General features: G+C 37.9%; 3 protein-coding genes across 3 annotated transcripts in view; 1 reads left to right on the forward strand and 2 right to left on the reverse strand.

Moving 5' to 3' along the window:
• LOC139953310 (uncharacterized) overlaps window positions 1-26,812 on the reverse strand; it is a 114,605-nt gene that overhangs the window by 57,609 nt on the left and 30,184 nt on the right. The window lies entirely within an intron of this gene.
• On the forward strand, window positions 64-17,690 carry LOC139953234 (uncharacterized). The gene is made up of 6 exons (XM_071952697.1): window positions 64-904; window positions 10,160-10,298; window positions 11,966-12,027; window positions 12,704-12,806; window positions 13,385-13,520; window positions 15,086-17,690. Exons 1-6 carry the CDS (start codon window positions 319-321, stop codon window positions 15,251-15,253), a joined length of 1,194 nt encoding a protein of 397 aa, XP_071808798.1. The 5' UTR covers window positions 64-318; the 3' UTR covers window positions 15,254-17,690.
• On the reverse strand, window positions 20,878-26,337 carry LOC139953220 (uncharacterized). The gene is made up of 4 exons (XM_071952680.1): window positions 25,974-26,337; window positions 24,641-24,734; window positions 23,991-24,286; window positions 20,878-23,041 (listed from the first exon to the last, which is right to left on the reverse strand). The coding sequence occupies exons 1-4, from the start codon at window positions 26,043-26,045 to the stop codon at window positions 22,988-22,990; spliced, it is 516 nt and encodes a 171-aa protein (XP_071808781.1). The 5' UTR covers window positions 26,046-26,337; the 3' UTR covers window positions 20,878-22,987.

Here is a 26,812-nt window from a genome sequence, read left to right on the forward strand (position 1 = left end):
CATGGTATAGCTGAGAGGATCACTGAAAAGAAAAAAATTATATAAATAGCTGTAAAGTCTTCTGGAAGTCACCAGTGAACATTGTTAGCTTCAGGGGAAGACACTTATCACTAAAAAAAAGTTTTCAAAAGTAAGTCTCCACGGACCTATCGGCTGTCTGAGAGCATAGAGCAAGCTGAGGGAACTTAATAAACCATCTACCTCGACTTAATAGCACTTGATAGGTCAAGTTGTCATCTTACACGTGTTGATTTCCAGTAGATCGCTCAAGAGACCCTTCAAGACACACGTGGGACTTTCTGAGATACCAACAAAGAAATGGCAGCGTCCTTGAAAAGGGGTGTAGAAGTTGGGGTGCTTCTTTGCATCGCGTTTACGTGTGTACTGACGAGCTGCGTTGTGAATGACGGCAGTACAGTCGAGCAGAGAACTAGGGATGTACCGTTGGTTATAAAAGGCATAGTCACTTCAAGGAGTCACACGGGCAGTAGTATCAAGATTAGAGTCGGTAAGATTCTTAAAGGAAGTAATGAATCGGTGGCTCAGAATGAGCTGGATCTGGTCATCTTAGAAGAGGAACAATCGACCACAGCTGGGACGACAATGACAATTGAGACAAGCAATGCGACTGTGACAACATCTCTTAACACGACAACATCACATATGAACATTTCACTGTTGTCGAACAATGAGTCGTCGACATCCAGCATGATGATGCAGTCGACGTCTCAGGCTGCGACGCAATGCTTAGACGGAGTTGGTATGTTTGACAGATACATCTTCTTCTTACGCCCTCTGGATGACGAAGGAGTGAGGTTTGAGATCGTCAGAGACGCCGTGCCCCAATCCAAAGATAACTTGAGAAAGGTTCGACAAGTCGTCAAAGAGGCAAAGATTGAAGATGGTAAGATCACATTGTAAAAACAAGATTTCCCACTTTAACACTTCCCATTAACTTTTCTTAAAGGTAAATGAAAACATTATTATTGCTGCGGCCAGAGATGCATGCAGTTCATCTCGCCAATTAACGTTTATATGGATTCCTGTGAAAATACTGTATAGTTTGCTGCTGTTTCGCAGCAAGTATAATATTATGCACTATACTCAACTGAAACTCTCATGTGGCTTGTATTGAATTATTTTGCATACAAAACAAAGTTAGCGCAAACCATTGCAAGGCCCCCCCCCCCTTTAAATCATAATTTCCCCTGTAATTTCTGGGCTGAGCGGGTTATTGCAAAATTCGGTATTTCACAACACATGGAAAACAAAATCACACGTGAACGACTGTTTGTTGTGAAATCACACGTGAACGACTGTTTGTTGTGAACAAAATAGTAGGCCTACGTCACACAAGAGTGACTTTCACCTGTATGGATGGTTGCACTGCACCCTCTGACGATTTCAATTGAAAGTTCACTACCATAGAGCACCCTGTGTGACGTAGCACTACTAGTCTCAACATGTTTGGAAAACTTCTTTCTAAAACTCAACGGTTCCTTTCGGACCCCCCCCCACCCCTACTCATTTAGAGGTAGTCATTACATGCATGGTGTTACCGCAAACCTTGTCCTCAACCTAAGAATTGTGTTTGAAGCTGTGCATGTTTGTACCCGCAAGTTAGTAAAGTTACCGTCCTCAGAGTATCAGCCGCTTTCAAACAACAGAGGGCGCACAGCGAACTCTCCCCTCAAAAGAAACCTTGTTTTCATTATACAGACACACTTTTCAACTATTGTTTTGACCCCCGAGCTTATCTCTTTCAAATTCATGTCTGTTATGGCTACACCGTCAAAATTGAGGAAACGTAAAATGAAAATAATACCACGTGGTGCCACGTGCTTATCGTATTTTCCTAAATAAAAAGTCGTGTATCTAAAACCAAATATTGATTTGTAAGACTAAAACATGATAACTCATTATTATTGTGCGTACGTCGCCCTATTTTGCGAGAGTGTGGTCTTACACGCGAAGGTCATGCACTCTGTCGTGTGGCAATACCAGTTTACCGATAAAAAAAAAATCAATTTTGCAAAACTGAGTGTCAAAAACTGAACAGCATAAACTGGCAATGCATGGACGAGTTAAGCCGATAGATGGCGCATTTCCTGAGCCGGTCAGTCCCCAAGTACAGCAACACCTTTTTGGAGTTTCTACCTCCTTGATAAGACGTAATCAAAGCTGTGTGTGGATTTTTTGTTTCAATTAGACAATACGTACGAAAGATAAATCGATGTCCGCTTAAAAACACTTTGATTATTGTAACACAGTTCAATTCACCACGATCAAGGTCAATTACTTGTAATTCATCGACTGCTACGTCATACTATGACGACATTCATAATTTAACATATGTCGTTTGTGGTTAGCTATAGATCAGCGAAAAGACGTATAACCGGTGCTTTCTATTTTTGGTAAATCTATTTGACCTACCACAAGTGTGATGAACGTTTTTGGCTGTTAAAAACAAAATGTTCTTTTGTAACTTGATTAAAGGCATCTGGACACCTTTTGTAATCAAAGACCAGTATTCTCACTTTGGTGTATCCCAATAATTATGAAATAACAATTCTGTGACAATTTTGGCTCAATTGGTCATTGAAATTGCAAGAAAATTACAAAAAGGAAAATTAGCACACTTGTTGCACACGTAATAATTGTCTGCTTTCAGAGACCAATAAAGGGCTTCGGGCCTTGAGTCTTGAGTGGGAAATTACTTCTTTCTCAAAAACTACGTTACTTCAGGAGGGAGCCGTTTCTAACAATGTTTTATACTATCAAAACCAAGTCGTACGGTTCCCGCTCTTTCCAATATGCAGCAGTTCAGTTATGGAACAGTCTTCCAGAGGTTGTTAAACAGGCTGAGACATCAGAACAATTCAAAACCCGGTTGAAAACATATCTGTTTACTTTGTACAATAATTGTTGATTTCCTTTTACAGCGCATAGGGACCTCACGGTGATATGCGCTATATAAGAATGGTTTTATTATTATTATTATTATTATTATTATTATTATTATTATTATTATTATTATTATCAGCAGGTGTCCAGTGCCTTTACAAAGAAAATAATTTTAAAAGCCCATCATTTCGCAATATCATACACTTGCTTATCAGTAGGATTTGAAACTTAGCATTTTGGAAATACGATACTAAAGATTTGCGGTAACAAACTCATTAAGAGATTATTATTATTATATGGTGTTACCACATATCCTTGACACTTGCTCACCGATAATGTTAAATAAATTGAGCGATAACCGACTGGAAAGGAGCAGTGGGTATAGACAGTGCCCCATAACCATGACCCTAACCCCGACCTGGCCATAACCGACCGGAAAAAAATTAAAGTAAATTAGCTTCACGACTAAGTTTCCTGATCCAGCGCAATAAATTCATAATCCCCATGCCTGTGATAATCCACCCTGTCTGTCAGAACATCAGACACCCTAGATACAGGCTAATCAATCAGGATGAATTCTTTAAAGATGAGATAAGGCCAAATAAGTAAAAAAAACAGTTGATCGTCCCCGGCCTCCTCCTTTTTTAGGCCATATCTTTTTCTCCCCCCCCCCTCTTTTTTTCTCCCAAAACACAAAATAATTGTCCGTGCATTTCTCGTTTAACTTACTAATCTTTTAAGAACTTGTAACTAGACATAAAGAAAAGGGTGACTTTTAACTGAAGAATTGTTGGCCAGTTTGATTTCAAATTCAATTGATTGGCGGCCACCTAAAACATAAAATAATAAAAAAGCCCCCATACTCCTCTTTTTGGAAAAACCCGGACGATTAACTGACATTTTTTTTCACTTGGCCTTAGTTGCTGGGGTGCTGGATCTGTGATGATGACATAGTGACGCAATGCCATGTTCGCATACAGTTCAAACAGAGGAAAGAAAAAAATGTGACTAGTCATAACTTCCACAACTTTCTAAAATGATGAAATAACATGCGATGATAATCTTATGTGCAAGCGATGGGAAGCTCGCTAGTAAGAGTTAAAGTAAACACTGTGATAATAGAGAGCGATTATAACAATCATTCAATCAATACACTCAGCTGCTCTTAAAAAAAAACCAAGGAAAGCCGAATGTTACCTATTGCGACAATGACTTCTTCCGTTTATTGTGGTAAAACTATGCGTGCCTTCATTTATTTACCGTTAAAGGGGCACCTTTCCCCCGGAGTTGGCACTTTGGGCTCAGTAAAAAGCGTTTGTTAAAATAAAATAAAAACATGATTGGAAAGATACAAGTCACGCCAAATAACCCGTTGAAATGATGTGCTGAACGTGTTCCGCTTTTTGATATTATTTGACTCCACTGAAGGGCGGATCGATATTCCACAGTTTTTGGTTTGCGTGGACTTATAGCCACTCCAGATTTTTGGCAATATCCCCAAAACTGCTATCACCTTTTGAAAATGAAACTTGAACTGGGGTTAGTTTGACTGTACTCTCTAGGATTACAACACTCGAACGCTTCCAAAAACCAAAGGTAAACTTTGCCTTTAAAAATAAACTGTTTATATAACGGCTTTATTAACCTAACCCATTCCGGATCAAATCCCCGTATAATCATAATTCACCTACACTGTCAACTGCAAGGGGTACAGTTTAGTCTAAACCCATATTTCTGTGCTGTCATCATTATACGCCAGTTTTGAAGAATAGCAAGGCACAGTGTGCAAACTCTACCACTGAGTGCATGGCATTTTGTTTACATTGACAACCGTTGGCCAACACCAAGAGCGAACGGGACCAGACTTGCTGCGGCGGTACAGACCACGTCGTGGGAAAATTTCATCATTTTGGTCCTGAAAGGGTACAATGTCTAAAAATAATTCACTTCTGTAGACTGCCCCCCAATGCGTCAGGGGGTCACATTACTCGAGCCAGCCCAATAGAGGGCCAATGCCGTCCCGAGAATTTCTAACTATAAGATTTTTTTTTATAACCGAAAATGAAACTCTTACAGTTTTTATTTTCCATACATTTTTGAAAATGATTTGATTACCACATCACTTCAATATGCATTCATAAAAAGAAGACACAAAAAAGGAAAAGGAAATGAGAAAGAATGTCATTATTTCGGTTCAATCGAAAGTAATATAACGAAGTAGGCCTCCCAATAATTGCGGGAAAAAATTACCCATAAAACGGCGCCAAAAAGATGATGGTTGTGGGGGCGTTTAACGAAAAAAAAAACCGCCGGGAAATCCCAGACCGCCCTGCCCATGGCGGCATTAACCTGTGGTAACGGGGGTCCTCAAACATTCCAAGCATAAATGTCTATTGTTTGCCCAAAGGATACAATGTTACCTTTTCAAGTCAATTTATTTACCTTCGACACGAGAGGATGACGACTGTGATTATAAATAGACATGTTTTAATAGATATCTTAATTTTTTGGGGGGGAACGTAAACGATTTTACCAACTTGCATTAGGGGATATCATTTTAAGGAAAACAAATATCAAATTCCGTTTTCGTCGGACTCTTCTTGAATGAAAAATTGGACTATAGATTGATTGAAATGAGTTATATCAATAGAGACGCGTTCAAAGTATAAATAAGATAACATTTCATATTATGGTATGTATAATGAATATAATGCTCAATCAATGACGAATGGTGGAACACGTATACGTAACCTGACCAAAGTGGTTTTCAATGTTGGTTTTCAACAACCTTCATGCTGATTTCCGTGACACCAGAAATATTTACAACTCTGTCCACTACCATCTATTGACTCAAGTGTTTGGAGTTTGACCAGCTCTTTCGTGAACAATAAATTCACTGACCTAGCGAACTGTTGTTGTAGAGTCCTGATTGAATGCAGAAGTCTCTGGTATTCAGTACTTGTACTAATCATTAGCCCATGGATGAACCCGGACTAATTCTACCAGAAGAGTTTTTCGCTCAAACAAGAACCCCCCCAAAACGGCTGGGTACCAGGTTTCATAGTTCCGGTGGATCCTCAGACGTTCCGCTTCCGGTTTTAATGTCCTTGTTCGGTGTTGCTTAGCAAGGTGGGCGTGTCTCTATGGTTTGTGGATAATAGCTGTCTGATGTGCGGCTGGTGCGGAGACTACACTGGCAACTATATATAGAAGGGTATGTGTGAAGTGGTTACTACACAAGCGCACGTGTCGTCCAAAGTGGAACATCGCATCGAGGAACAGCTAATAATACATGTACACTGTATACCATCCTATATGCACTACATGCAGCAGAATCAGATACTGTTTTTTCTTCCACAATAAACGGCCTGCTACGATATTCGATTTTTAAGAAGGAATTAGTTTGTGTTTCTTAACTGGAAAACACTGGTCATCACTCTAGACGAAGGGCGAGACACGTACTCATCATTGCAACATCTCCTGAGAGTCTTGCAACATCAATCAGCATCTTACACACGTGTGGGAATAGAGGAGCTTCATTCTCAAGTCATCTTTACAAGATCTCAACATGTCTTGGCTGATTATTGATATTGAAGGATTACTCGATAGAAACAGTAAGAAATATTAATTGTTGTTTCACTTTAAATGCACTGGGAACTGTTGGTAATGTTACTCAAAATATTTGCTAGTTTAAAAACTTAATTTAGTAATGAGCATTGGAGAGCTGTTTGAAACATGAAACAGTGTGAGTTTGAAACATTTTGAGAAACGGCTCCTTTTGGAGTAACGTATTTTTTTTTATAAGAGTTAACTTCTTCGTCAAATATTACGAGACTTCAGGCCTGAAGCCTTTTAATATGAGGCATCTGAGAAAGCATACAAATAATGTGCGCTGCATGTGTGTGCTTTCTTTCATTATTCTCTTGCAAGTTCGATGACCTATTGAGTCGAAATTTGCACATATTTTCTTTGCATAATATTGAGATACACAAATGAGAATACTGGTCGTTGCCAAATTAATACCAAAAGTGTCCAGTGCCAATTTCAGAAGAGTCAATGCAACATCGTGTTGCAAGTCTGTTGCCATTTTTTTCCTGGTTTGCTCGCAAAACGACTGCAGTGTGACAAGTTTTATTGCCCGTGTTGTCAGACGAATTTATAAAAATATTGTAAAAACAATTTGCTAGTTAGTATAACGACGAGCTGTTCAGTTCTAGTTATACAATGCTATAACAAAATAGTATATTTCATTCCATTGTGTGTCACCCGCTTATAACCTATCCCAAAAAATAATCTTGATAATTATCTTAATTTTAGTATATTATTTATTGGTTAATGTGTCATTTTATTAATAAAGCACCCAGTCAAGAATCACATCATAATATCAGTCATATAAACATCAATCCAAAGATAGCATTGTGCTATATTGTATATAGATTCCTCCATAAAATGTATTTCCTCTCTTTGAAAACTTTAACAATTAAATTCGTGTTTTCCTTTTTTTGGAAATCCACAAAATAATCAGAAAATCCTTGTAAACTGACAACGACCGTCGAAATACAACGCCCATGTTATTGATTATGGGGAAACGGGGCAATAATGGGTACGCCCTGTGAATTTTGAACAATTGGAAGCAAAAGTATTGTTTATCAGTTTATCAGTTGCTCAGCAATGGCTACCTGTAAAATCGTTATCAATATTATTAGTTAATGACAAGTTATTATTGGGTAATAGCTATTTCCACAAAATGATATTTTAACCACCTTTGCCCATACACCACATAAATCACGAAAGAAGTTGAAAAGCCACATGTGGAAACGGTGTATCAATCCCTTAATGACAATTTATTACAATTTTCGATAAATACAATTTTAATTTTTAATTGTAATAACCATTGCCCATTGCGTAGATTACGACAGAAGTTTGCAAGCAACATTTACAACAACTGTAGTTGACCAGGCTCCTGCAAATACATGTATTTATGCAAAGCCCATTTTATGTTATAAGTTCTTGATGAAAATTTATTAAAGTTTTGATAATAACTGTTTCCTTAATTGACCACCATTGCTCACTGCATAGACCACGAAAGAAGCTAACAAGCAACATTTACGACAAAGTTTAGATGACCATGTTCCTAAAAAGACGTGCACTTCTGCACCACAAAGCCCACAGTTCTTAATTTACCAATTATTAAAAGAATTAGAGAAAAAAAAAACACTAAATTTGAATCACCAATGTTCATTACATAGATCACGAAGGACGTTCTCAAGAAACATTTACGACAATTTGCAGATGACAACGTCTCTAAAAATACATGTATTTCTGCATCACCAAGCTATCAATATAACTCAAATTGCATTCCATTTGCTGTTACCTCACCCTCTGATATTTATCTTTTTTTTCTCCCCTACGTGGAGTGCCAATTATTGTGTTGATATAGTAAAGCCTTTGTGATGAACTGAAACCATTTGGACGCAGTGACCCATCCTATTATTGAGCTTGCTCCCCGCGCCAAGAGTTTCGATACAAGTTGATCGTAAAATTGAAAAGGGTTTCTTTTTGTCAATGAACAAGCCTTTAATGCGTATTGCCTTGAAAATTTATATACAGTATCTCTCTTTTCGCTCTCTTATCGCGACGGCTCATCGGTGTGTATATAGCCACTGAATACGAAATGCAACTAACTATTATGCATGCGATTTTTAAAGTGTGACTACCAACTTCTTTTCAAAAAAACCTCATTTCCGTTTTGTTGCCTTGAAAGAAACCTTTGATGGACCGGCAAACTATTTTATCCAGTATAGGGTGGTCTTTAGTTGTGACGAGAATGACGTCATTGTTTGGTTGTTTCAGTACCTGGTATGAGTTGATACAATTAACTTAAAGGCACTGGACGTTCTTATTGGTAAACTACTCAACAAAATTGTTAGCACAAGCATACGCACAATGTAGTATAAAATATTGTGAGAAACGACTCCCTCTGAAATAATAGTTTTTAAGAATGGGACAGTTTCTCACTCAAATAAGCCTTTAATTTTGCATCTGAAAGCACACAAATGTTTTCTTTCATTTATTCTTGTAACTTCAATGAGTAATTGGGCCCAAATGCTCACAGGTTTGTTATTTTATGCATACGCTGGGAACACACCTTGTGATAATACTGCTTTTGACAAGTACCAAACGTGTTCAGCGCATGCCTTTAACGTAGACTCAAAATCCTCGTACTTGCTCTATAATAATGCTATATAGGTACCGAATTGATCTGGTAGTAGTATAGGGCGTTACTTGCTTTGCGGACTGAAAATAGCCATGACACAATAGGGCATGTCAACAATTAAATGCTCTTCGCTTACAATGGTAATAACTATAAGCATGAATGATCTACATATATAAATACAAGTGCACAGTAGTCTCTTTTCGTGTCACCAAAGTTCAACGACATTTAACCTTAATTCGTAACCATTCCCATATTAAAGGCATCAAAAGATGTCACAATATGTTATTCGCAGTGTCATGAAACAGTATTCTAAATAATTGAAAAGGAATAACCCCCCAAATGAGGTATGCGCTAAACGATGTAATTTATCCAGACTTGAACAACCTGTTTTTCCCCTTCTGTTTATTGGTCTATAGCCAAACTTCCCCATAATCTGAAGTTGTTTGTTAACTCCTTGAGTTGCGTTATTAAAAAAGCTTATCAAATTTCACATGATCATTACGGATGTCCATACTTCCTTGTTCGGTAAAATATCGTACCAACTTGTTTGTTTGTTCTTTTGTTTGTGTGTTTGTCCGTTGAGATGGTCTTCACAACAAGAGCACTTGGGAACCTCACACAAGGAAAATAAAAAACGCCAACTTGCAACAGTCAGTCTCTCTTTTACAAACATCGGTATAACGTTTTATATGATTATCAATTGCACAAAATTAATAAGCAAAAGGTTCTTGATTTGTTATATTTTTTTTGGTAATGATTCAGTTACTTTGACACTTACTCTAGTCATGGGGGGAGTAAGCGGTTAGCTTGGCTGGATTCGAACCAGGAACCTTGTGACTACAAGTCCTTAAATCTCATCTTAAAAGTGTTGTATCGTGGGATCGAATCCCATCCGAGTAATAATGACTATGATTTTTATTTCATAGAACTCCAGTAAGTACTGAGTATACATTGCTAAGAAACACACGTAAGGTTATATTCTTTTATCCACGATATAAATTTAACATCTATTAAATAAGTTCTTTTTTGTATCAACAGGTAATGAAACTTTAGAGTTGACGATTCCAGATTCTCACCAAGCCGCATGCGAGACTGGCAACGGATCAAAATGGGATCTGTACTGCATGAACGGTGGACGATGTGGTTACTGGAAACATCTTGGCACACACTTCTGCATGTAAGTACATTCAATTTAATATAACTCAATAAAAATTCCAACAATTTTCAGTGTGGGATTTTGAAAATTTGTATGGTGCGAGTGTAGTTAGGTGAGGCATTTGCGGTAGTATGAAATGAAAGTGTAAATCTCTTTTGAGAAGTGTTGGTTCTGAACAAGAATTGTGGTTGACAACTTCTATGATCAATCTTCAATGGTGACATCTTTATTCAGCTATATATAAAGTGCGTTCGTTTAGCTTCCCTGGGTCGACCCCGGTGTGTGTGTGCCCCCCCCCCCCCCCCCCGGGACGAACGTGTGCAGATAACTACGCACGTTCGTCCTGGAAAAAAAACCCGCCACACACCGGGGTCGACCCAGGGAAGCTAAACGAACGCACCCATAGCTATCTTAGGACTGTGCAGAAGTGACATCACGGGCAAAGTGCATAAGAAATAAAAGATGAAATTAACGTTTTGATCAGTTGTGCTCACTATAAGTCATCCTTATCCTGAAGACACTCGGGGTTAACTGATCGAAACGTTGAGTTGTCAACCACCGGTTCTGTCCAGAACCCAACACTACTTAAAAGAGATTTTCACATAGTGCTACCTCAAACCTCGCCTAATCAATTTTATTTTCTATCACGATAGTTACAAAGATGACGAATGTTTTTTGGAAATACTTCAAATTCTGTTTAGGGCCTACTCGGTGTGGTGAAATTAAACCCTGAGTGAAAATAAGTAGAACTCTTGGATATGTTATCAGAAAATACTTTTCAGAGAAAAGGGTTCAGGGTAAAACGAAGACTATCCTATCTTCCTGCCCACCTTGTATACCTACACTTTAAAAAGGACATTAGATCGGTGTCCTCACGGCATGATGTGGTAATTCCGACACCGACGGTTGCCAAAAGGGTATTGATGACTGGGTACTGTATCCAGCATTCTGGAAATAATGCCATCATGTAATTAAAGATTACAAAAGATCGAAGCTTCAGTTCGACCTGTTTACTGCTGACATCAAAGTGAAAAAGGATAAAGGCTGACTATGCAGTGTGCAGACCTCCTTTACTGCAAGCAATAACCTCTCATGAAGTAGGCAATTCATTTAGAATAGCTTTATATTGAACGTAATAAAACGGGCCCCCCCCCCCCCCAAAAAAAAAAAGGAGTATCTTTTCCGAGCCACTCCTCTACCTCAAAAGAGGATTTAAACATGGCTGTACCCGCAAGTTTACTGCTATATTTACCGTTTATATTTACCAAAGAAAAACTCATAAAATTAGAACAAAATAATGAGATGCAAAATAGATTAGACTAAACAGCGCCCTCAAATCAATATTGTCGATTTATGCTATTTATAGTTCTTTCTTTTTAACATTGACTTTGTGAATGGCCGGGTCCCTAAGGGGCTACAAGAAGATAGTGCTAAAGAGATATTATTTTGTTCTTAATAATAATATTAAGGGCAACTCAAAAGTCGCATTAAAACTTATCTATTTAATATGTATCAATAACTATTTGTTCTTTGATATATCTTTATTCATGTCCAGTGCTACATTATGATTAAAGTAGTGATAATGCGAAACACATATATGCGGGTTGTCATTATTATTATTAAAGATGACAGTAGAAAATAAAACCCAGTATATAATAATATTATCTTCTTGTTTTACTTCATTTTAGATGTAGATTTCCATACTCTGGTGCAAGATGTGGCGTCGTTGATCCCGCCACAAGAACTGGAGGTAAATATTAGCACGTGTTTTTTTTTTTTTTTTTTTTTTTTTTTTATCTGGAGGCATTTCGTACTGTCAGTTAAAGTTATGATTGTGAAAATTGACGTTGATCACTAAGTTTTTAATAAAGACAATCGAGGCAAAATGTCATGCTTTTGAACAGAAAATTATATAACAGTTGTCTGCTACGCAGAAATGAGCGGGCTACCTGCGGTATCCATCTCTTCATCATTATACTCCAATCATATTATCTGCAAATCATTAAAGGAACACTAAAAAATTGGTTCTTGCTAACAAAACAGTTGCTGGCAGTGTAAGCACTTTACGTAATCCACCATTCATAAACTGACAAACCTGTAGAAGTTCGAGATTGATCGGCCGTCTGGGTCACGAGAGAATAGTGAAAAACCGATTACAAATTTTTGCGTTGCATCGATGCCAAAGCAAAAATGAATAAAACGCTCACTGAGCGATAAACTCCAAAAAGAAGTCAGATTATTTGTTTCTCAATAAATATGACAATTAAGACAGAAATATTTCAAGGGATGTTTTCTACCATCCATCATCATTAGACCGTGTAAGTTTTAAGAAAATCTGTGATCTTCACGATTTTTGTTTCTTACCAATTCTGTAACGTTCCTTTATTAGTAACTTTTAATCTTATTATTTGTATCTTTATTTCCAGACCAGCCGATTGATTTGAACACAACGACATTAGGGATAGCTGCAATTCTCGCCGTATTGCTACTTGTGGTAATCATCTGTGGTATTGCATACATCCGAAACAAGTAAGTAGAAGACTTTAGTCAGAGTACCTCCACAAAAAGCCATTTTAAGATAGGTGGCCACATTACACTATAGGTTTGAATTTGTCTGTAGACACCCAAACCAAAAGAGTGCACTCTTAAAGGGTCCACCATACCTTACACACTAATACTCTGACCCTAGAATGTTGAGGGTTATACAGATAATGGATTTTTGTTTTACCCCAAAACGCATGGGCGGATACAGGGTTCCATACTAGTCTGCCCATTTGGGTTTTGCTTCATTTGGGCCGAAAACAGCGTCCAATTGCAACTTGTGATTGAAGTTATAGGACATTTTGGTGTTCCCAAAACACACGGGCGAATACAGGGTGCCTTACTAGTCTGGTCTGCCCATTGGGTTGTGCACCATTAATATGTCCGAAAATGGCGACAAATTGGCCAAAGAAAACTGGTCTCTCTACGCCGCAAACTCTCGCAGTTTTGACCTCATGTGAACCTTTCCCAACACCCGTATTTTTATCATGAAACTCTGTTGATATTATTGGTTCATCGTGCTCTAAACTAAACACAATTTCTGTTGTTTCTTTTGTCTTTATAAGGAACTCCATTTGGCGGAGAAGAATAAAGGAAGTCGAAAAAAGAGCCAAGTATTTGTCTTCAGGAGCCTATTCCCAGAATTCTCCGACGAGGCGCGAAAGCCCGATAGGGGGCGTTGTTGGTTATAAGCACAACTCGGTGAGTAATCATTATTAGTTTTTAGCAGTGGTGTCTACTATACCTATTATGGGCCCATTTTCAAAGAGCTACATTTTCAAGCAGAAAGTACTGCTTCAATTTCTCAGTTGCTGAGCAAATATTAGCAGGATACCAGTCACAAATTGTACACATGACATGGTTCTTGGTCAATTGAGCTGAGCTGTAATTGTTGTCTGCTGCAGTGGCAAGCTGGCTAATTCATTGTTGGAAAGCACCCCTATCGAATACATGGCCCTGTGAAAAAAGCTGATGGACAAGTGGAAACAGTAAGCTAACAGCTGGCTATGTCACTGCACAAATTAACAGTAAACCCTTCTGAAGTAACTGATAAGATATTTCCTGGCGATCGGAAGGACTTCAAATCTTCCTCATAATGAATCATAGTGTCTTGTAATTATTGCAACAAATTGCTCAAGGGCGAGTACTTCCACATGCTGTTACACTTTGGCGCCATTTATTTGTCCCGCCCAATTAGCACCGCACACGGTATGTTACTAGCTACAAGAATGTACCGTGAACAAAAATTAACACTCGTTATAAACCGGCTTCCTAATTTCAATTAAGGGCTATGTTTTGATCGCAATGGATGGTTTATTGAATGGAAAGAGGTTCATGACCTCAGCCAACCGAGGAGGGTGGGTGTGGGTGGGGTTTCCACCCACAAACAATCGATGTTTTAATTGATTGAAAAACCTGTAGTACACATCAAATTAAATTTAATTTGTTGTCATTTATTAGAGGCGTAGTTCATTGTGGCAGAATTATAGCTGACAAAATACTCGCATTATGCAGTGTTTATTTTTTGTGGGATCAACATACACGACGTTAATAAAAATTAAAACAAAAAGCATGTGTAAGTTTGCTATATCGCATTAAGACCATGTTAAGTTTTAAATCCTAAAAATATACGCAGTTTGGTAGCACTGTTGGCGTATTTTTTTTCCTAGGACGAACGTGGGCAATTAACATAAAATGTTCCAATTTAAGTAACTGTCAAATTTTTTCTAATTTGAATAGCCGTTACTTAAATTGGAACATTTTATGTTAATTGCCCACGTTTGTCCTAGGAAAAAAATACGCGCACTGTTGGTAATGGCTTGGGGTACAGTGAATGACTATTTAAAAAACAAAAACAAAAAACCCGAATGTTTTCAAAGATTTATTATCCCAAATTATTATTTGCAGTAGGGCGAACATTTTCATGACTTACAGCCCCCCAAAATTAAGTTGAAATGCTTGCGTTTTTAGAATAGTGTTTACTGACATCGGTTCAAAAAACTTACGTTGAAATTTTGTGTAGCACTGCAAGTAAAAGTATACATGATTGAGTATAATGATAAACAAATCATTGTTTAGTTTTCGTCTGACAGCTGACTGCTTGTTTTTCACCAGTTTCTCCTGACACACACAGTAGTAAAATGATAATCTCTAAATGAGTTCCAGGGATGGTTCTGGAAAGAACTGCGTATAATTTGTGTTGTTGAATTGATCACAATTGTAGAATTTAAAATAAATGAATGTGTACTTTTCTTTCACCACTACAGGCCAGCAGTGTGGTCATATTCCAAGAGCCATCAGAAGGCAAACCTTCTCGAGCGAGCTCCCTAACTTCAAGTCAGTACAAACAACTAACCGAGGTACAACTGGGTGGATCCAACGGTGACTTTCGAGACCAGAATTCAAACAGGGCTTCTAGATCTAGTATGGTTTAGCAACAAGACATTTTTTGATTTTTGTAAATAAATATTAAGTTATTTTTTAAGTTAGACTATTATGTCGTACTATGTACTAGCTGTTTTTTGCGACGTAAAAGCTCTTAAAAATGAGGGTTTTTAAAATCATGTTATGAAGTCGAGTAAAACGGGGACCATCATGTGCAAACAAATGAATACTTGTTTGTTGTCAAAAGCCTTCAAAAGGCACGTTTTTGTTATTGTTTGTGTTAAATTAAAAGTTATTTTGTAAACTGGTAAGCACAGCCCTCATAGTACATTATTATAATAACAATAATGTTCAGATTTAAAATGAATTCTGACCACACTAATATCGTCTCTCATTTTTAAGACATTAAAAACCTTGACGATGCATCTAACAGTTAACAAGTCTCCAATCTACAACTTCTTATTCTTAACAGCTGGCAAATAATGGGAGAGTGTTTGAAGGGAATAGAAATGCTAAACCTGTGATTTAAATGTCTTTAAAAGTGTATAAAAGTGTAGATGTGCCGCTGCTATTAACACGACACCAGTACCACTTTGTATTCAATAATAGTAGGCCACTTATATTATTTTTTATATATTCTGAATTAGTTTTGACGTAGCACTCATTTTCCTTCAATGAAAGGCTTTGGTACGCTAGGTGGCAGCACACTTAACCTCGACTCGACCCAATTTCATGGGCCCTTTTCGAAACCACGGCTTCGGCTTTGGATTCGGCTCGGGCTAGCTTGGGCCCGCGGTTGTTTTGACAATATTGCGCGTGGTGTGCGTACACGCACAGGGCTTCAGACGAGAGAATGAAGCTTGAAGCCGAGTCCGAAGCCGTGGTTTCGAAAAGAGCCATAGAGCTGCGTAAACACAATGAGCAGTTCAGCACCAATAAAAAATAGGCTTACCAGAGTAAAGGTTATCAGCCAATTTGTGACTGGTATCCTGGTATTAAGCAATATCTTTTGCTTAAGCGGCTCTGAAATTTGGCCCTGGTCAATTTCCATCGTTTACGTAGAGTAATTCTGAGCATGAGCACATTACCAAAAACAATGGATTTACCTGGTGAGTCTGCTGCCACCTAGCGTTCAAAAAGTCATACATCGAAAAAAAATTTCCTGCATGTGTTGGACCTAATTAAGTACAATGTACCATGTGCGCCTTAACATGATCCAATCAAATGTGGTTTTGGCGACGGTTTAAACAAAAGCAGGGCCCAATTTCGTAAGCATAAAAGCAGCCCGGCACAACACATTGCTTATACCAGAATTATAGATTACCAGCCACCTACCATGTATCATGTACAATTTGTGACCGATATCTTGCTTTTTTTTTGCTGAGCACAGAAACATTCTCTTGAAGACGAGCAGAGTATACTGTTCGAAACGTCGAGACCAAACCGGCTCTCACCACTCCTTCAAAAGAGTTTTTACCCATGGTTGTACCCGCAAGTTGCTCTTATTCTCCACACCATGCAAAGCTTCAAACACCATTCACAGGAACATGTTTAAGCATTGTTGTTTGCTGAAGCTGCTCAATGAAATTGGGCCAAGATGTTAATATTATAACATATTTATTTCATAAGATAACAATAACAACAACTTCATAAAAATGGGTGATATTTTGAGCTGGTTCATAACGACTCTTACAGAAATCACCCACGTGTATATGTTCCACCATTTTTACTTTAAATAATTAGAAACTTACATTTGTATAAGACAGTGAGAGTTAATTTTCGAGAAAACATTTCAATATTTTTTATTAAAATGTTAATGATTTACTGGGTTTTAAAGGCAGTGGACACTGTTGGTAATTACTCAAAATAATTATCAGCTTAAAACCTCACTTGGTAACGAGTAATGGGGAGAGGTTGATAATATAAAACATTGTGAGAAACGGCTCCCTCTGAAGCAATGTAGTTTTCGAGAAAGAAGTAATTTTCCACGAATTTTATTTCAAGACCTCAGGTTAAGAACCTGAGGTCTCGAAATCAACCATCTAAACGCACACAAGTTCGTGTGACAAGAGTGTTTTTTTCTTTCATTATTATCTCGCAAGTTCGATGACCGATTGAGCTAAAATGTTCACAGGTTTGTTATTTTATGCATGTTGAGATATACCAAGTGTGAAGGCTAGTCTTTGGCAATTACCAATATTGTCCACTGTCTTTAAGTCAATGTATTTACATATAGATTCTTAAACTTAATGAAAAGCTGTACATGTTGTATTTTCTTTACTTGCCATCGACACATTGTATTTGAACACACTGTGTTGTATTATTTTGTGTTTATTAAAAGGTCCCATAATGGCTACTACTAAACCATTGCCACCCATAATAATCAATGCAAAGATTTGTGCCAGTGTTTTAAAAAAAATAGCTGCCAGCTTTGTGTCTTGTTCGGACAAAGTATGTGTATCAGTTTGTATCAATAAAAAATGACCAATCGCCTTGTATAAATTAATTTCGTTTTAGTTTAAGATTGTTTGATGTTGTCTTTAGAAAAGTTGTTTACCCACATTGGAATGGGAGACTTGGGGACGCTAGGGGGCAGCAGACTTACCAGGTAAATTCCCATTGTTTACGTATGTCTATGCGTGCGCACATGACTGAGAACAATGGATTTTACCTGGTAAGCCTGCTGCCAGCAAGCTTTAGTCTCCCATTACACGGAGGTCATGCCTCTCTGTTGCTCCCGGTCCTGGCCTTGGTACCCCTGAGAAAGAAGTTTTATAGCAGTATGCCATTAGCAGACTGTATCAAGTCTATTGTTGATTTCCCATCAAGCATCACCGTATTAACATGGCCGCTCAAATAAGTCACTATGCTCGTATCATCTTGGAAAAGCTCGACTAGCCTCTATAAAACGTTGATAATTATCTTCTTTACAAGTGATTTTCCAATCAGCCTTTTGAGATGTGGCGGGCACAATGCTACAACATTTTAAGGTTTGGGTTATTTGTGTGTGTATACACCCAAACCAAACCGTACACTCATTACGTCTGCCATGCCTCAAAAGGCTTATGGGAGTGCCTTTGGAAATTGAAAATGGCCTCGCCACTGCAAAGATGAAATTCCAGGTTTTACACTATGGCCAGGTTTGACACTATCTTTCATCAGAAAAAAAGGTGCAAGGAAGTATTTCAAAAACAGTGATGATGACATGATTGCCGGTGTTCAAATCTATTAATAATTATTTCTAACAATATTTTTTTAGGAAATGGTGTTTAACAAAATCGTAATGTTCCATGTAAAATCACAGCACGCTGGTTTAAATGTGGTACATTTTAGTGGACACACAAAAAGAGTGCAAAATATTGAAGTGCGTATTGGCTATGATCAGAAACCACGATAACAGTACATTTTTATTTTGCCGAATATTATTCGATATCAAAGCTCAAAGTCCAAAACGGCTCGCAAAATAAATATTTCCCGGAAGTTCAAAGTCTTGTTTAAAGGCAGTGGACACTATTGGTAATTACTCAAAATATTTGTTATCGTAAAACCTTTCTTGGTGACGAGTAATGGGGAGAGGTTGATGGTATAAAACATTGTGAGAAACGGCTCCCTCTGAAGTGCCATAGTTTTCGAGAAAGAAGTAATTGTCCACGAATATGATTTCGAGACCTCAGATTTAGAACTTGAGGTCTCGAAATAGTGTGACAAGAGTGTTTTTTTCTTTTATTATTATCTCGCAAGTGTGATGACCGTACAGGTCAAATTTTCACAGGTTTGTTGTTTTATGCATATGTTGATATATACCAACTGTGCAGGCTAGACTTTGACAATCCAATAGTGTCAAAGTCTAGCCTTTAAAGGAACACGTTGCCTTGGATCGGTCGAGTTGGTCTTTGAAAAGCGTTTGTTATAAAATGTCAAAGAAAGAAAGATGCTGTCAAAGCAGAATACAATGATCCACACAAACATGCCTCGAAATTGTACGGTTTTCCTTTGACCTCGTCGACTAACACAGTCGGCCAAATTTTTGACTCCCATAAATGGCTGACCGTGTTAGATCGCACAGTCAAAGGAAAACCACGCAATTTCGAGGCAAACTTGTGCGGATCATTGTATTCTACTTTTAAGACATCATTATGCATTTTATAACAAACGGCTAAAAACGCTTTTTTTATAGACCAACTCGTCCGATCCAAGGCAACGTATTCCTTTAAGAGACTACCTACAGTACACTGTGTTTGCAATGACGTAGGTATATCCTGGTTAGTTCCAATGAAGGTTGTTTCCGGGGTTAGACCATCCAGTTTGAAACCCTTGAACAACACGGGACGAACGTCGGCACAATACGCGTCCACCCTTTCCACCATTTTCGGGGGTAAACTCCCAATAGTGACTAGAGTGTACTTTTTGTTTCACAAAATGGCACAGTGTGATCTGCCCGTCAAGGGAACTCGGCAAAGCTCACACAAAACAAGGGGATGTTTAACGCCAATCTGGCAACATGAATCTCTCTCATGAAACATTGGTTTAACGTCTAGGCGATGATCTGTATAATAAATTATTCGAAATAACACTATTAAAGCACAACAAATAAGCAGAATCAGGTAATACCAGCCACACTAGCACGTTGGAAGGATGCTGCGCTGAGAGGTCACCATGTTTTTAGCACTAGACCTGACCCGGATGCTGACATGTATCATACATTGACCTAAAATTCATTTCACGCGCGGGAGATTCGCACGTACACACAACGTGCATGCATATGCATGCTTTTGAAAGTGAGTGCAAGTTGGCAATTAACTTTGCCTCGGACGAATCATAACACAAGTATGATAAACGTACGTGCACGTTACTGCACGTTTAGCCAATGAAATTCGTGTATCCAAATAAACCATAAAAAGGGCCACGCATGTAGTCGATTTCACGAAACGCTCGGATTAATCCTTTCTCGAGAAAGGACGAGTAACCCGTCCTAACTTATGATGCCGTTCAATGCGTCATAACGTCTATGGATACTGAACTAAACTCGTCCTAGTCCCAAGATTAATCCTAATGAGGAAATGATTGATGAAATATCTACGGCTGGACCAGAGTGTCACTGTCTAGCCTTTCGGATATTAAAGACAGCAGGGGACCAGTTAGACTGAACGTCTGACGTCATTTTTCGAGGTTCGTGAATAACGCCAAAGAGCGGCCAAATACCGGCGTGTAGTTTGACCACTGACGTTTCTATAGATACGCAAATTCCATTGAGGACTTGAGATCAGAGACCATGTGGGCATCTATGTCACTGCACGTGCATTGTATCCAATGGGAATCACTGGATCTGTCGGCAGGGACATGTCTTTATCCTTGCTGATAAAGACAGGGGCCCAGTCTAGGGACCAGTTTATCAAATTATATGCCTCCTTTAACCCGAGTGAGGGCGCTGTTTAATTGTGAGATATCAAAACGCAAATTGTGAGAACGATAGATAGAATATTTTAAGTTGCAAATTGCAAAGGAGTCGATGAAATGCATTTTGGTTTGCGCCGCGTTTCGTTGATGTTCAACGTTTGCTTTGGCTCGAAACAAATTCACGCAAGCAAACACTAATAGACCCCAGAATAAAATAAAAAACGAAATAATATTATTTTAAACGATGAATTTTTATTATACAATTTTAAAAAGACAGTAATTATTTCTCGTTTTTGGATGATAAACTTACAAAAATACATTAAAACAATCTTGAACGAAATAATGGGGGAAAAAATACATGTACAAACTTGCAATATATCCTAAAATAAAGTAAGACAAGTCTGTTCTAGGAGGATAAAGTTATTCAATATGCGAATTAAATAAATGACTGATCTTTTTGATTTAGTAGCTAAAAAATTACAAGTTTTATCACATAACAATTTACCATAATGTGACCGTGGAATCGCATTGCGTCTTTAACCAAACAGTTTGTAATCAGTCGTTCTTGTAGGCTACACGAGGTTGGCTCAATAGAGGGCGCTATTATAAAAGAATTTCTTTTTACACAATTCGCCATGTGAGGACAAATTGGCCTTTTATGCCGAAACATCATGGGACGAGTTCAAAGGTTAATGTGCATAATGTTATATAAAATGACCTCTATATTACGTAACGTTAGTGAGAGTACTTTGTATACTGTTGCGACATTGAAAGTATTATACAGGATTGGCGATGATAGAAGTCTGAAGCTCACCGGGAAAATAAAGTTTGTAACTTTTTCTGTGAAATATTTCCCTCAGTCAGAAACGAAGCCATAATAGTCGAGAAGTCTGTATCTGAAAACATTAGGCCGAGTAAATAAAGAAACATGTTTAGCGTCCGGATTTTTAAAAAAAAGGAAGGAGGGGCTTTTTATTTATTATTTCAATATGGCCGCCATTCTTTTTAAAAATTATGTCAAATATCCATTGTTTTGTCTACTGCTTAAACACCAATGCATAAATGAAACATTTCGGTCAAGACATTCAGACAAGACATTCGGATTGTTTTAGCTGAGATCTTTTAAAATAACCCTTTTTTAAATAAAAAAATAAAAAATAAAAAAATGTGCATAAAAGAGAGAAAAAAAGAGGCTGCCTGTAAAAAGGAAGTGGGCGGGGACGCTGAACATGTTCCTTTTTTTACTTTTTTTACAAACAAATAAATTATACAAAATATTTTTCCCATAATCGTAGACTGATCGTCCACTCGTAGAAGAATTAAACCACAGCAATATAAATCCAGCCGTACAATCAACAAAAATAAATGAGCAAAGACAAAACAAAACTGACATTACTCAGGCTGTTAAATCAAAAATGGCATGCAGAGAACTCACTGGTACTCCAACATTAAAATAAAATAAAAAAACATATTGGGAGTTGATTTTTTGAAAACCTTCGACTTTTTTTGGCAAAAAAAACCCAAAAAACTAAAAGTATTACCTGTAATCTCGGTGTAATTATGTGTATTATTATAATTTGGGGTTTTCGTTTTTAGGTTATAAAAACGTTTTTAAAAATTTGCAGTAAAAAAAACAGAGAATAAACTTGGTTAGCTTTGCAGTTAATACACGCAATATGTTATTGAAATCCGTTAGAACTAACCGTTTAGCGTCTGACAGAAGCTTATATTACTCAAAAACAGAGCTGCCAACATTTGCATCTTGAAATCAGGGAGAATTTTGACAGCAATCAAGGAGATAATATATAAAGACACTGGACACTATTGGTAACTGTCAAAGGCCAGTCTTCTCACTTGCTGTATCTCAACACAAACCTGTGAAAATTTAAGCTCAATTATTATCGGTCATTGAAGATGCGAGACAACAATGAAAGAAAAAACACCCTTGTCACACGGAAGTATGCTTTCAGATGCTTGATTTTGAGACCTCAAAATCTAATTCTGAGGTCTTGAAATCAAATTCATGGAAAATTACTTCATTCTCGAAAACTACATTTCTTCAGAGGGAGCCGTTTCTCACAATGTTTTATACCATCAACCTCTCCCCATTACTCGTTACCAAGTAAGGTTTTATTCTGGCAATTATTTTGAGTAGTTACCAATAGTGTCCACTGCCTTAAAACATTTCACACAGCATAACATTTAAAAAGTTTCCACAATCAGGGAGGCGTTAGAATTAGTTCTTTTCAGTAGATTTATTTATGTTTAGGGAAATTTCTGCAGAATCAGGGACAGTTGACAGCTCTGGATAGGTGTGTGTTGCCATTTATAGTTACCACGTCGCCAACTTGCAGCTCATTCTTTGAGCTAGGTACTTGATGTTTCCTTTATGAGGTGTAAGGATTGTAGGGTGGTGGCTTTTCATTCGGGTTGTGCGGCACCTTAACATAAAACAATCACACAAAGAACAGAAAGTAATCACCAAAAGCTCACAACACAAAAACACTAAAATGACATGGGTTGATCAACGTCACAATTAAAAATGTAGGCCTACTCTAAAAAAAAAAAAAGAGAAGGGAGTCAAGAATTGATGATAAGCATAAAAAATACAGTAATGGCTGATTGCTTTTTGAATTAAAAAAACAAGAAGAGTTTTAACAGAGACACTGATACATTAGGCCTACTAATAGGATTACTCTATGCCTTAGAGAATAAAATATTCTGAAAAAAAACAGGAATAATTTATTCTAATTAAAGAGGGTTCACCTGGGAAAAGAAAGTTAATGTGGAAGTAAAACAAAATGTAAAAACAACAAGAATATCAAATGAATTTTTAATCCTGAACAAAATATAAATTGGAACAGGTATGGAACAATAATATCAGAACATATCACGAGGAATGCACATAAACAAATAAAATGCACAAAGTACTGTATTGCTGACATAAACAAATATTTGGTGAATTTTTCAATATGACAGCTTGGCTCTATATTTACATAATATACATCCATATAATGCATTGCACCATGTCAGTTATAATACTCTGATATATATACAAATTACAATGAAGAAAGCACAAAATTTCACAATAGAAAAATACACTGTGAATACGTATGCGTAGCTTCACACAAGCAGTTATTGTCCTTTGAAACGTCCGCTAAAAATACCAAAAAATAACCTTTTGAAAACAAAAAATGCAAAAATGGAATATCTTCATGTGAGGAGTAATGACGCACAATAGAATACAATCATATAAAGGAGAAAACAATAGAGCATCAGTATCGGGGAATACAGAAACCAAACCGAGAGTAACGGAAAAACGAAAACGACAAAAGTAAAAACTGTCGTGTGAATTGTCCATGTGCTATCGGACATGGTCAGATAATTTACCTGGTCGGGTTTATTTTCGGGATAAGCTTGAGCTTGCTGGATCGGCTGGGCGGACTCCACAGGCTGGTACTGGGGAGCTGGCCCCGTTGGGGGGTACGGGTAGCCCTGGGGCTGGTAACCAGGGTGAACGTAGGTCGGTGGCCCCTGAGGGTTGGTCAGGGTACCGTAGCCAGTGGGTGCATACTCTTGTTGGACAACGATGACTTGTTGTTGACGCCTCATCTGTCGACGCCTGATGATGGCGCAGCAGGACAGAAAGACAAAAAGGATGAAGAAACCCCAGACAAACCAAAACCCTGAAATGAAAACAATTAAGACACTACAGTAAATACCCTAAAATGCTGGAAATCTAATTTAAAACAAAATTCTGTAAAACCATTAAGACAAGGGTCGATGTGTACATGATGTTTACAACCGTCTCCTTCTTAAATGCACAGGGGTAGTTTTCACACAAGTTAAGACTAGTCTTATCTCGAGTTTGGACGATTACTCACCCTAACTCATGACTAGCCTTTCTTTTTTTATATCTCCTAAGACTAATCCTAAGTTAGGAGTTAGGACTAGTCCTTACTCTTTGTGAAATCGACCCCAATCGACCCCTGGTTTGTCGCCTATGAGACAAGACTTCACAAGGTTGTTTTTTTACTTACACCAAGCGAAGGCCACGTTATAGCAGCAGTAATCTCCATAACCATCGTTGCAGCAATAATAGTCACAAAACAAACCATCGTTACAAATGTCTGCCTGTAGAGTGGAATATTGGAAGAAGAGAAGTATTAACATAAATATTAACTTGGATTAACTCGGAGAAATAAAGTTAATAATAATAATAATAATGAACCATTTTTGTAGTAGCGCATATCACAATCACAGAGAAGTCTCTATGCGCTTTGAGATGAAAACAAAAGAGAAGGGACTCAGGGAGGACTGAGTGGTATGTTAAAGCGCAGTACTCTCCATATCACTGCAGCAATAATAAATGGTCACACAACGTACCGTCGTTACAAATGTCTGCCTGTAGAATGAAATATTGGAAGAAGAGAAGGATAACTTTCCGTATGGCGCCACCACTTTTTCACTAATTTTTACAAAAAGGGATATCTCATTGAGGTAAATTAGATACTATATTATTTCATATCAAATGAAAAAGTGGTGACGCCATACGGAAACTTTTCCGAAGAGAAATTATACATAGAATTATTTGGATGAAACAGTTCGGACAACTCGACGGACGCTTTTTTGCAACTGTCAGAAAACTCGACTGAGGACCAAGACAAGTCGATGGATGGCTGTGATGGGGGCCTCAGCATGGGGCGCGCACAGGACCGGGAGAGGGTGGGTTAGGGCAAGGGTTAGGATTTACATGTAATTCATGTAAACATGTCAGTAACCAAGGTCGACCGTTCAACTGTTGACTTGTCTTGGCTATCTGTCGAGTTGTCTCAAAGTCAAGTTTTCCGAACAGTCAAGTTTTCAAAATGGTCGAGTTGTCCGATTGGTAATTATTGGTCGAGCTGTCTGAACTGTCGAGTTGTCCGACGGACGAGTAAGATAACTTTCGGTACCACGCCACCATTTTTTCACTCATTTTTACAAAAAGGGATATCTCATTGAGGTAAATTAGATACTAAAAAAGTCTTAACTTTTATTTCATATCGATTGAAAAAATGGTGGCGCCATACGGACAATTTTCTGATGAGTTGTCTGACAGTATCCAGAGTTTCAGCAGACCATGGTAACGCAATCCATGTGTAGAATTACTTAGTTCACACATCCTCATAATATATCCTGGTTCACAAGGAAACACATTACGGTTTCCCTGCTGCGCCGTCACTACTTACTGTCACTATTTAGTTTTGATTTCCTTGGTTCAAAACTCCTATTAAACAGGCTAAATTTCACATGAATGGTTTTACCTAAATCCTCCAATGAACAAACCATACGAGTAAGGAAAACAAACAAACAAAAAACACTGTAACTTACTGTGGCAGAACAGACGAGACTGAAAACCCAGATAGAAACCGACAAGAGAACTTCAGATTTTATCCACGCCATTTTGTTTTATAACTTTTTTATCAAATGAATTTTTGTGCACGAATTACTTTTGACCCCGTTTTGTCCTTCGACCTAGTATTCTATTAGCGTATTGGTAAACACTTGGCTCATGTGACTTCACAACTTCGCTGTAAGTGCTGACGATGACGGCTAGTTTCGCTTTACCCATTCACAGTTTGTCAATTAACCCGTGACATACGACGTGCATGTGCAATGAAATCGACAAATCTCGTAATCTTTGTGGTTTTTGTTTACTTGTATAACAATACAATACTGACTCGACCCGAGTGAATGCACAGCAGTGACGTCTTAATGAAGTGAGCCCTCTGTTGTTCTTTGCATTCGAGAACACTACCTTTTAACGGGGCGTAACTAAAGCGGGTGGGAGGGGGGGGGGTGCTGGGGAGTTGCATTTGTTAAGGTGATCTTCCAATCAAAGGAACTCGGAAAAGCTCCAAGGGTATATGAAAAAAACACCAAGCTGTCAACAGCTAATCTCTCTCACTCAAACATTGGTTTAATGTTTGTTTGTTTTCTAAGATGATCTTCCTGCAAAGGACTTCGGCAAACTCCCACAAGGGGATATAAAGACCGAGCTGGTAACAGCCAATCTTTCTCATACAACCATGGAGCAGTCTAGTTTATTGCTCCATGAGATACAACCACTGGTTTGAAAACATCTATGATTATGAATTGCCAAAATCAAGAAGTTGTGATTAAGAAGACGACAATACTTATAGTCAAATCGGAACAGCACTAAAACGAAA

Source organism: Asterias amurensis, chromosome 21 (genome assembly GCF_032118995.1).
Source record: "Asterias amurensis chromosome 21, ASM3211899v1".
NCBI classification, from domain to species: Eukaryota; Metazoa; Echinodermata; class Asteroidea; order Forcipulatida; family Asteriidae; genus Asterias; species Asterias amurensis.